At 41.4% G+C, this 12,158-nt stretch overlaps 1 protein-coding gene across 7 annotated transcripts in view; it reads left to right on the forward strand.

The window, feature by feature from the left end:
- The window catches only part of TNFRSF19 (TNF receptor superfamily member 19), a 102,046-nt gene that overhangs the window by 26,115 nt on the left and 63,773 nt on the right, over nt 1-12,158 (forward strand). For all 7 annotated transcript variants that reach the window (XM_070578594.1, XM_070578595.1, XM_070578596.1 and 4 more), the window contains one exon: nt 7,607-7,785. In XM_070578594.1, the coding sequence (XP_070434695.1) occupies nt 7,607-7,785 (179 nt within the window). The remainder of the gene's footprint in view (nt 1-7,606; nt 7,786-12,158) is intronic.

Raw genomic sequence — 12,158 nt, forward strand, 5'->3', positions numbered from 1 at the left:
TTAAGTTTCACCATATGAGGTGATGGCTCTTGTATTGGACAGTGCAGCTCTAGAATGATGAACTTCCCTCCAGAAATTCTGGCTTAGGATCAACTTCTGAAAGAAGACGTATCCAAATCACATGGACCTGCTGCATGCGCCGTCTTCCCCTCCTTCCTCCTCTGAGCTGCCCTCGTCCTGGCCACCGGTTCCCACACTCCCACCGGTTTCTGTTCCGCCGTGGCCCTGTTTGGCCTTGCCAAGTGGGAGCATCGCTGTGGTTCCTCACACCAGATGCCACCCTCCTTGTCACCTCTCTTCCCGTCCTGAGCAGTCTCATCTCATCAGCTCTCCCGGCTTCCAGTTCCCTCCCTGAAAGCCCCAAGCATCATCTCGTCTCATTAAGGTTCTTTTTAGTAACTCAGCTTAAATAAGTAGTTTTCCTCTATCTTTGGGAAAATATATGACAGGTCACTGAGCCATTTGGAAATTGTTTTGAGAATTTTGTCACATGGAGCCATATTTACTCTCTCTCTTCCGCTATAGGGTTTAGTTTTTGAAAGTTCATGGGAAAGATAATTGTTAGTATCCTTTTCCTATTTCTGAGGCAAAAAATACAAAATATTGTTTACATTGCTCCATGAGTAGTACATACTGGGCATTTGGAGCCATGCATGTGCGTAGCAGTGTTACATGACCATCCTTTCAGCTCATGAAAATAAACAGTGTTGCAATATGTGGGAGGAGGAGGATTGTTGTTTTCCTAAAGTGACCACATTAGACTTTTAATTCTTACTGTCTAGAATTTGCCCAGTCACGGCCTCCTCCTTACCGAGTCTTAATGCCAACAATGTGCTTTTAACATGATCACCTCCCAGCAGTAAATCAGGAAACTAGTTTTTGCATGAACCACTTGAAACAGACTTCAAGTCTCTGGCACAGCTTTCAAAGTAAGCTTTTCTAACCAATTATTGGGATGACTTTAGTTAATGTGAAAAAATTAATTCTTGTAAACAACTGCATACCTCCCTCCACATGAGTGTGTGTCCGGCTTTATATTTTTAGAAACACTACATTTCTTTAAACTGTTTTCATCCCTATGGAGAAAGTCAAATAAGAAAAAATGAATGTAATTTGCAAGCATAAAAAAGATTCATTTCTGCCATTTAATTACAGCGTTGCTCACTTTATTTATGTTTAATTATACCTAATCGAGCCCAGTGATGTTTGGCAGATATTAACAAGCTCTAGCTTGTAATTTTTCTTTAAAAAACTCAACTACGGATTTTCATAAACTGAAAGTTGAGGAGGGGATATGCCTTTGGTGATGTTTTATTAAAGGAAATTAAAAAGCTGATTTCTAAAAACCAGCCACCTAAATCTAATTTGTCATTTTCATTTGTGTGCCCTAGATTTTCTCCACAAATAACTTCTTCTCTGTCCAAATTTGAACTTTTAAAGTTCAAAGAACCAACATTAATAACTTGGTGGCTGTACAAATAAATAGTGCTTTAGACCCGAGGCCCCTGAATGTGTGTCCTGGACCATTGTGGTCCGTGAGGACCTCCCCTGTGGCCTGGGGAGCTGCTCTTCCAACATGCAAGTGGGACCCACTGTGATTTTAGGTGCTGGATTTGCACAGGGAGAAAAGAGAAGGGGATTTGAGGACTGTTTACTTTGAGTCATTTTGCTACTGGAAAGCCACCAAATGTGGCTTAAAACTATTGGGCCCAGTGACAGAGCCACTGCTGCCGCCAGCCTGGGTGGAAGCAGCCCAGCTGGATCCGGCCCTCTCCTGCCTTGGAACCCAGATAAGGAAGGCTGCTAACACCTCCATGCTCACCCCACCCCGACCCCCCAGCCTCGTCTCCCCCACCCCCAGCTCCACCTCCGCCAGCCAGGAGAGTTCTTTGTCCTTACCTAGTGGGAGGCTGCTGTGGCCTTTACAGGTTTTGCTCCCTGGAATAAAATAATCACAGAAATAGTAATAAACTTTAGGAAATACTGCCCTAAATAATATTTGTTCATCCATTTGTTTACTCAGCAAGTGGTTATTTATTACTCGCCAGCCTGTTAGGTACTGTTAAAAAAAGAAAAATTCAATGACACCTGTTAAAGATGGCAAGGCAGGCTTTGTTAGCACCTTTGTGGTAGGTGGAGGGACCAATGCAATGGGATTTTACAGTGGGGAAGAGAGATTGGGCTGGACTCCGAATACAGCCTGGGCAAGTGAGAATTTATAGCCAAGGAGCAGGGCAGGGTCAGTGGATGGAAAATGACTAAGAGGAAACATCAAGGCTAAGGGGGATTCTGGGTAAACTGACCCAACAGGATTCTTCTCTGAAGACAGGCCAGGGTGATCTGACATCACTGGGGGATGGTGGAGGAGGAGGAGCCCAGGCAGATGCCGAGGGTGGGGGTTCTGGGTAAACTGATTTGGCAGAGTTCTTACTAAAACTGGATTTTACAAAGACATGTAAAGCTGGGCCTGGTAGAATGTTCGGGAGCCTGACAAAGTCTGATCAAGCAAAGAATCTTTGTCAGTCCCAGGTGCTATGCTAGTCTTTGGGAAAGAGTGGTGGAGGAAGACGTCATGCCAAGGATTGTGCACTTATTGTATGATTTTCAGAAGTGAGTAGGAACCTTACAGCAATGCTTTTTAAAAATTACATTTTTTCATGCATGTGTGTATTTTCCCACCTCAAAGTTTATTAATAAAAAGGTCTTCCCAGAGATTCAGGGAAGTCCTAGGTATTTCCTTCAACTTTTAAGGTACCAGATCATAATTTCAAAAATAAAGACTATAGGATTATTTTACATCCTAAATACATTTCTGCCGTTGATATTAATGGCAGACCATGCCCCATAAAAATGAAACACACAGATCTAATTCTGAAGCCCAGGCCAATGATTAACTGACTCTTCCCACCCTTGTTTTCCCTCCCACTTACCCTCCCTCACCACACACACACACACACACACACACACACACATACACATACACATACACACAGTCCCTCCAATGAAATGAGAAGGAGAACTCTAGTGCAACCTGGAAAGTGTCAAAGAAAACTGCAGCAGGACAGAGGTTAAAGCAGTAAAACCAGATTTTATTCAGGAACTATTGCAATGGGGGAAAGAGACCTCAGTATGGAACTGGGCTCAGTTCCAAATACAACATGGACTAGTGGGGATTTATAGCTGAGGAGCAGTGTCGGGGTCAGTGGGTGGAAAATTACTGAGAACGAATATAGGGGCGAGGGGAATTCTGGCAGGCCGACCTGACCGGACTCTTGCTGAAGGCAGGCCGGGTGATCAGACATCACCTGGGGGGCGGTTGGGGACGAGGAAATGTGATTAGATAGCAAAGGTAAGCAGATATTGAGGGTGGGGGATTCTGGCTAAACGGACTCTTGAGGACAAGGCCCAAGGATGGGACCTAACGGAAAAAGTGGCTCAGAGGAGCCTGGAGAGTTTGGTCCCGGAGAGAGCCCGTGAGAAGGCTGTCTGACCACAGTCGGCCGGGCAGCTCCCTCTCCTCTGTACTCCTTGTTCTAGCTCACCGAGACCCATCCATACAATTGCTTCTGTTCCCAGGGGTAGTTGACTGGCCTGCCGCAGAAAATAATATGCCTAGGGAAATGTCCCCTTCCTACCCAAAATAGTTGGGGGGAACACCCAAAGATTTGCTGTTGTTTTCGGTAGCCGCACCATTAGACCAGGTGGTCAAGGCCAGTGCGGTCTGCCCGCCGCCCGCGGACTCAGTCAAGCTGCGGCCTGCAGCGCTCTCCGCGGGCTCATACATTGAGCCGGGGACACACACAGACTACCTGCAGAACCGCGTGTTACACACACACTCAACACGATATTTGTGGCAGGTTGCCTGGAAACCTGGTGATAGAGTTTGCCTGTGTGGAGGGAGTAGGACGTTAGAGACCAGAGATGGGAAGGAAGGTGTACTGTTTGGTTTGTTAAAAAATCTTGTGTGTAGTAGTAGTTTTTCATAGGAACAGGGACAAAAAGAAAAGGGAGAAGAAATGGCATTCAGCCGGGAGGTGGCGCAGGTTTGCGAAGGCCCGTCTCCGTGTGCGCGTGCGCGGAGGGTCCCAGCGGCGGGAGGCGGGGCTCAGCTTCAGGTATTTGTTGCACTTAATGGGGGTGATTTCAAGGCGTTTTAACCCCCTAGTTTTCCTGAATGGAATAAAAACATCAAGGTAGACATTTATATTGAGGTAATTTAATATTTATATGCTGTTTACTCTATAGCCTGGATTTCAAATAATTGCAGCATCTCTATGTTTGTGGTGCTTTAGAAATACGACAGCCCTAAAAGTGGTTGCTGCTGTGGACTCGACACTGTAACTTAATTCCTTGGAAATAACTTATCTGAATTTCTAGTTAACTCAAGCTTTCTAGTTAGTTTAACATGTACAATGGTCACTTCATAAATTTCTTAGACTATCATGAACTGTAAGCTATGTTTTTGAGTTTAAAAATATAATATTAGTTTGGTTTCTAATACTGCCCTGTTTAAAATGGCAAATATTTTAGAGAAAATATATTTTTAATATAATTTTGTAATTCTCTAATTAATGTTATATCTAATATATCTAATTATATAATAAATTACATAATTTATTAAATGAATATCATTTAAATAAAACCCCCCCAAATAACCTCTGTAAAAGTTCCCTGGAGACAGACTGATTCACAGCACATGCTCCATCAATTCTGGTGTTATTTTGTGACAGTCACAGATAGAAAGCCTTGGCTCAGCCTCCATCTAAATCCATTCCGAAGAAAATTACTGTTGCTGCTGCCAAAACGTAGAAACTTTAAGCAGAAATAATATGTTAATATCCAGATAATAAGGCAAAATATGATACATCTGGAGCCGAGCTTTGTTTTCTTTCTATAAATGATTTTGTCCAGTGTAGAATGGATCAAAAAAATTTTTTTCTGTGTGAAATCCTCCTTCTACAGAACATGATGACATATAAATGACACAGAGTGATATATGGCAAAAAGGCATTGGTCAAAAGGGCCCTTATGTACAGTATAAACTCTAGAAGACAGTCAAGAATCAAAAAATAAGCACAAAGATCTCCCCAACGCTAAAGTGTATATTCTTTTTCAAAAGAGATGAGACTGTCGAAACACCCATTTATATTTCATGTTCCTTTCTAGTTGGGTCATTTATCTAGTTTCTCAGGAATGGAGAGAGGAAGTGAATTGGAGGCAGTGATGCTCAGCAAGAGCGAGGAGTGAGAGTGGACTGCCTGGCAGTGGTGTTAAAACAGCAGAACTGCCTGTGTGGACACAGCGGCTCCCTAGGGTTTCGTATTGCAGCCCAGCGCAGGAGTTGATTCAACCAGATACGGTTCAATTATGTTTTATGTACCTGTTTTTTAAAAGGCCGTTAATTGCAATTCACTTTAGAAAGATTTTATTCAATAAAAATGTTTTAGATGGAAAGTGATGTTTCAAGTAACCTGGAAAAAATTGGAATCTGAAGATCCTCTTGATCCTCAATGAGGCTTTATTATGCTTGAATCAGGAAAGTGGGCTTATTGGGTTGTAAAGAATCCAAAATAACATAGCCATAGGTGTCATTTATTTGGTGAATGCCTACTCTGTGCTTGATTTATACTTGAGAGGCTTTATATGTTTTCTGTTTATTCTTCAAAGCAACCCTGTAGGGCTAGTGATTGTCCCCATCTCACAGTTGAAGGGACTGAGGATCAGAGAGTTCCCAAAGTAATTTAGCTGACAAGTGGTAGAGTTGGCATTCAAACTCATGTGTCTTTGGCTTCATGGTAGGAAAATACATGCTTTCCCCTGTGTCAGCCTTGCTTGAAAATGGGCAAAATTTCAAAACCTTTACTGTCACTTAGTGGATTTTTCTCTTCCCCTTTGTTTTCTCTTCTCCCTCTTCCTTTTTCCTTTCCTTCTTTGTTGTGTGTTAACTCGTACATGAGACTCCTACAGTCCAGGCTGCCTGGATCAAAGTGTGGTTTTCAGCACTGTTCCTGCACGAACCTTTGACGTGGAGGTGCTGAGCCTGTGAAGGACGAGGCCCCGCCCCCCACATGTCACGTGCACCACACTTTGATCCTGGGAGACACTGGAAGGCCCCCTTCTGTGCTTAAAGAAAGCCTTCGGATGCATCGGGCTCTCCGCAAAAACACACTTGTGTCCGGGCACAGAATCACATGCCCACTACAAAGCAGCGGAAACAGCGGTGAACTCCTCGCAAAGACCTAGTGCCTGTCCCAGGAAAGGCTTTTGAATATCTGTCTTTATTTTTTCCTGATTACTAGAGTAATAGGTGCTTTTTGTAAGAAACTCTGCCACATCTCGCTGTGTCCGTGGGCTGCCCAGCATGCTATCTGCCTAGATACTCTTCTTGCTCTTACGCTGCTGTCTGCTTTTTTTTAAATGGCCAGTGTTCTGTAGAAGCCATCACAAAGTACAGATAACCAGTGTTAACATTCGATATGTAATCCTTCAAGCATCTTCCTATGTGTATGTCAGGTAAAGCACCTGACACTTCCTATAGTTTAGTGATATGAAGTCTGACTGAAATCAAACTGTAGGTTCAAATCCTGGTTCTGACATTGGCTGTGTCACTTTGGTTGAGGTGTATACCTTCTGGGAAGCTCCGTATTCCCATCTATGAAATGGGAATAATGATAGTGCTTCTCTCACTGGAAAGGAGTATGAATTAATGAGATAATGTGTTTAAAGTTCTTGCATAGAGTAGGCACCCAATAAATGTTAGTACTTACGTTTTTGTAAGAAATGGGATCATACTTCCAATTCTGTATTGTGACGTTTTTAAACTGTCCTGAACACATAGCTACATCATTCTTCTTATGGTTGCATTATAATTACATTATATGATATGCTGTGATTTATTTAGGGCTTGAACTCGTGGAAATGATCATAAGTGGGTCAAAGAGCCATCTGTTTCGCCCATCCTTGGGAAACAGTACTGTGTTCTGATGCTCAAATCTAGAGAAGCTTGAGACCTGTAGTACCACACAGCTTTATCCAAACAAGAATTCAGTGTTCTTTTAAGAACTATGTAAAAACCTTCTTCTATCAGACACTAATAAATAGCGGAACATTTCAAGGTGCTCTCCCCCCGGTAGATTTCTAGGCTTGGAAGCTTGTGAAATTTCTTATGTAGTTATCCTCGTTTTCTAAAATCTCACCATTGATATCAAAGTACTTATTTTCTGCTTTGATAAGTGAGTAAACCTCTGACTATTTCCCTGACGTCCGTTTCTGAACATTCACAGGACTGGCTTTGTTAGGAAAGAAGAAAGTGCCATAATTCTGCCATAAGCTGGCAGTAGTGCAGCCGTGGGGGTCCTGGAGAACCTTTATTATTCAGATGCTCGTGGCTCGTTGAATAAAGTGGATGACTAAGTGTACTTATCGTAGTAAGAGAGATTATTAGCAGTGGGAGACACATTTGACCTTGCTGAAAGAGCTGCCTTTGTTTCTAGGAAGGCCGGCGCTGGGTCATTATGAGACCAGCTCTTCGTTTTATTCCAGCCGCCTTCCCTTTTTCACGCTCGCCGTGTCTGAATAGCTTTCTATTGCCTGTTAATCCCGGCAGGAATGTGGCTTTGGCTACGGGGAGGATGCCCAGTGCGTGACGTGCAGGCCGCACAGGTTCAAGGAGGACTGGGGCTTTCAGAAATGCAAGCCGTGCCTGGACTGTGCAGTGGTGAACCGCTTCCAGAAGGCAAACTGTTCCGTCACCAGCGATGCTGTCTGCGGGGACTGCTTGCCAGGGTACGTTGGACGATTTCTTTCCCTCATAATTAGTTAATTATTTTTCAACAGGCGTTTCTCTTGTTCCTTTCCAGACTTGAGTGCATGCTGATATTAACCTGAACCCATTTGTCGAGTGTTCGTGACTTCGTATCTCCATGTTCACCACTAGATTCTTTGTGCCAACTATGTGGTATGCACTGTGACAGGTGCTGGTTATAAATGAAAGGATTAGTGTTGCGAAAATCTGAAGAGTTCCTACAAATGGGTAAAAAAGAAAACATGGACAAGTGGACGAAAGAATAAACAGGCAGTTCACAAAAGAGGACACACAAATGGCCTGTGATCATATGAAGATGTTCATCCTCACTACTGATCAGAGAAATAGAAATCACAGCCATTCAGTCATTTCAGCAGATATTTGTCGAGCAACTATAAGGCACCTCTTAGGGAAAGAGGCAAAAATCCTATCCATGTGGAGCTTATATCCTAATAAGATGTTTAGAAATATCTACACAGTAAGTATTAAAGAAGTAAATTATGCAGAAAGTTAGAAGATGATCATTGCTGTGGAAAAAAAAAACTAGAGGAGCTAAGGGGGATTGGGCATGCCCCCAAGTTGGGTTGGCAAGTTGCAGTATTAAAGTAAGTAATCGGGGTACGCATTATTGGCCAGGTGGCAGTGGAGCAAAGCCTTGAAGGAGATGAGACAATTAGCCAAGTAAATATGTGGGGGAAGAGCAATGTAGACACAAGGTACCGCTAGAAACAGGTCCTGAGGTGGGCATTCACCTGGGTTTTGTTTCGTTTTTTATTTTTTATTGAGATTATGATAGTTTACAACCTTATGAAATTTCAGTTGTACATTATTGTCTGTCAGTCGTGTTGTAGGTGCACCCCTTCACCCTTTGTGCCCACCCCCAACACCGCTTTCCCCTGGTAACCACTAATCTATTCTCTTTGTCCACGTGTTTAACTTCCACATATGAGTGAAGTCGTACAGAGATTGTCTTTCTCTATCTGGTTTATTTCGCTTATCATAACACCCTCAAGGTCCATCCATGTTGTTATGAATGGGACGATTTTATCCTCTTTTATGGCTGAGTAGAATTCCATTATATATATACCACATCTTCTTTATCCAGTCATTGGTTCATGGGCACTTAGGTTGTTCCACGTCTTGGCTATTGTGAATAATGCTGCAATGAACATAGGGGTACATGAGTCTCTTTGAATTGCTAATTTCAAGTTCTTTGGATAGATACCCAGAAGTGGGATGGCTGGGTCATATGGTATTTCTATTTTTAATTTTTTGAGAAATCTCCACACTGTTTTCCATAGTGGCTGCACCAGTTTGCATTCCTACCAGCAGTGTATGAGGGTTCCTTTTTCTCCACACCCCCTCCAACGTTTGTTATTTTTTATCTTGGTTATTTTAGCCATTCTAACAGGTGTAAGGTGATATCTTAGTGTAGTTTTGATTTGCAGTTCCCTGATGATCAGTGATCAGGAGCATCTTTTCATGTGTGTGTTGGCCATCTGTATATCTTCTTTAGAGAAATGTCTCTTCATAACCCCTGCCCATTTTTTGATTGGGTTGTTTGCTTTTTTGTTGTTGAGTTGTGTGAGGTCTTTATATATTATGGAGATTAACACTTTGTCAGATATATGATTTGCAAATATTTTTTCCCAGTTGGTGAGTTGTGTTTTTGTTTCAATCCTGTTTTCCCTTGCCTTGTAGAAGCTCTTTAATCTGATGAAGTCCCATTTGTTTATTCTTTCTGTTGTCTCCCTTATCTGAAAAGACATGGTGTCTGAAAAGATCCTTTTAAGACTGATGTCAAGGAGTGTATTGCCTATATTTTCCTCTGGAAGTCTTATGATTTCAGGTCTTACCTTTAAGCCTTTGATCCATTTTGAGTTTATTTTTGTGAAGGGCGTAAAAGAACGGTCTGTTTTAATTCTTTTGCTTGTGGTTGTCCAGTTTTCCCAGCACCATTTGTTGAAAAGACTTTCCTTTCTCCGTTGTATGTTCTCAGCTCCTTTGTCGAAGATTGGCTGTCCATAGATGTGTGGTTTTATTTCTGGGCTTTCAGTTTGTTCCATTGATCTGTTTGCCTGTTTTTGCACCAGTACCATGCTGGTTTGTTTTTTTCTTCTTTTTTTTTTTTCTGGAGGAAGATTAGCCCTGAGCTAACATCTGCTGCCAATCCTCCTCTTTTTGCTAAGGAAGACTGGCCCTGAGCTAACATCTGTGCCCATCTTCCTCTACTTTATATGTGGGATGCCTACCACAGCATGGCTTGCCAAGTGTTTCCATGTCAGCACCTGGGATCCCTGCCAGCAAACCCTGGGCCATTGAAGCGGAACGCGTGCACTTAACCACTGTGCCACCGGGCCGGCCCCACCATGCTGTTTTGATTACGATAGCTTGATAGTATATTTTGAAGTCAGGGATTGTGATGCCTCCATCTTTGTTCTTTTTTCTCAGGATTGCTTTAGCAGTTCGGGGTCTTTTGTTGCCCCATATGAATTTTGGGATTCTTTGTTCTATTTCGGTGAAGAATGTCATTACAATTCTGATTGGTATTGCATTGAATCTGTAGATCGCTTTAGGTAATATGGACATTTTAACTATGTTTATTCTTCCAATCCATGTGCATGGAATGTCTTTCCATCTCATTATGTCATCATCACTTTCTTTCAGGAAAGTCTTGTAATTTTCATTGTATAGATCTTTTACTTCCTTGGTTAAATTTATTCCAAGATATTTTAATCTTTTTGTTGGGATTGTGAATGCGATTGTGTTCTTGAGTTCTCTTTCTGTTAGTTTGTTATTAGAGTGTAGAAATGCTACTGATTTATGTAAGTTGATTTTGTACCCTGCAACTTTGCTGTAATTGCTGATTACTTGTAATAGCTTTCCAATGGATTTTTTAGGGTTATCTATATATAAGATCATGTTGTCTGCAAATAGTGAGAATTTCACTTCTTCATTACCTATTTGGATTCCTTTTATTTCTTTTTCCTACCAAATTGCTCTGGCCAAAACCTCCAGTACTATGCTGAATAAGAGTGGTGAGAGTGGGCAGCCTTGTCTTGTTCCTGTTCTCAGAGAGATAGCTTTCAGTTTTTCCCCGTTGAGTGTGATGTTGGCTATGGGTTTGTCATATATGGCCTTTATTATGTTGAAGTACTTTCCTTCTTTACCCATTTAATTGAGAGTTTTTATCATGAATCAGTGTTGGATCTTGTTGAATGCTTTCTCTGCATCTATTGAGATCATCATGTGGTTTTTATTCCTCGTTTTGTTAAATGGTGTATCATGTTGATTGACTTGCAGATGTTGAACCATCCCTGTGTCCCTGGTATAAATCCCACTTCATCATGGTGTATGATCTTTTTAATGTATTGCTGTATTCAGTTTGCTAATATTTTGTTGAGGATTTTTGCCTTTATGTTCATCAGCGATATTGGCCTGTAATTTTCCTTCTTTGCATTGTCCTTGTCTGGTTTGGGGATCAGGGTGATGTTGGTCTCATAGAATGTGTTAGGAAGTGCTCCATCTTCCTCAATTTTCTGGAATAGTTTGAGAAGGATAAGTATTAAATCTTCTCTGAATGTTTGGTAGAATTCTCCAGAGAAGCCGTCTGGTCCTGGACTTTTATTTTGGGGAGATTTTTCATTACTGTCTCAATCTCTTTACTTGTGATTGGTCTATTCAGATTCTCTATTTCTTCTTGATTCAGTTTTGGGAGGTTGTAAGAGTCTAAAAATTTATCCACTTCTTCTAGGTTATCCAATTTGTTGGCACATAGCTTCTCACAGTATTCTCTTATAATCTTTTGTATTTCTGTGGTATCCATTGTAGTTTCTCCTCTTTCATTTCTGATTTTATTTATTTGAGTCTTCTCTCTTTTTTTCTTAGTGAGCCTGGCTAAGGGTTTGTCAATTTTGTGTATTTTCTTGAAGAAGCAGCTCTTTGTTTCGTTGATCCTTTCTACTGTCTTTTTTGTTTCGATTTCATTTATTTCTGCTCTAATTTTTGTTATTTCCCTCCTTCTACTGATTTTGGGCTTTGTTTCTTCTTCTTTTTCTAGTTCTGTTAGGTGTAGTTTAAGATTGCTTCTTTGAGATTTTTCTTTAAGGTGAGCCTGTACTGCAATGAATTTCTGTCTTAGGACAGCTTTTGCTGCATCCCAAATAAGTTGGTGTGGTGTTTTCATTTTCATTTTCTCCAGCTAATATTTGATTTCTCCTTTGATTTCTTCACTGATTCATTGGTCGTTCAGTAGCGTGTTGTTTAATCTCCACATCTTTGCTCCTTCCAAGCTTTTTTCTTGTAATTGATTTCTATTTTCATAACATTATGGTCAAAAAACATGGTTGATATT

The sequence above is a fragment of the Equus przewalskii genome, chromosome 16 (assembly GCF_037783145.1).
Source record: "Equus przewalskii isolate Varuska chromosome 16, EquPr2, whole genome shotgun sequence".
Lineage (NCBI taxonomy): Eukaryota > Metazoa > Chordata > Mammalia > Perissodactyla > Equidae > Equus > Equus przewalskii.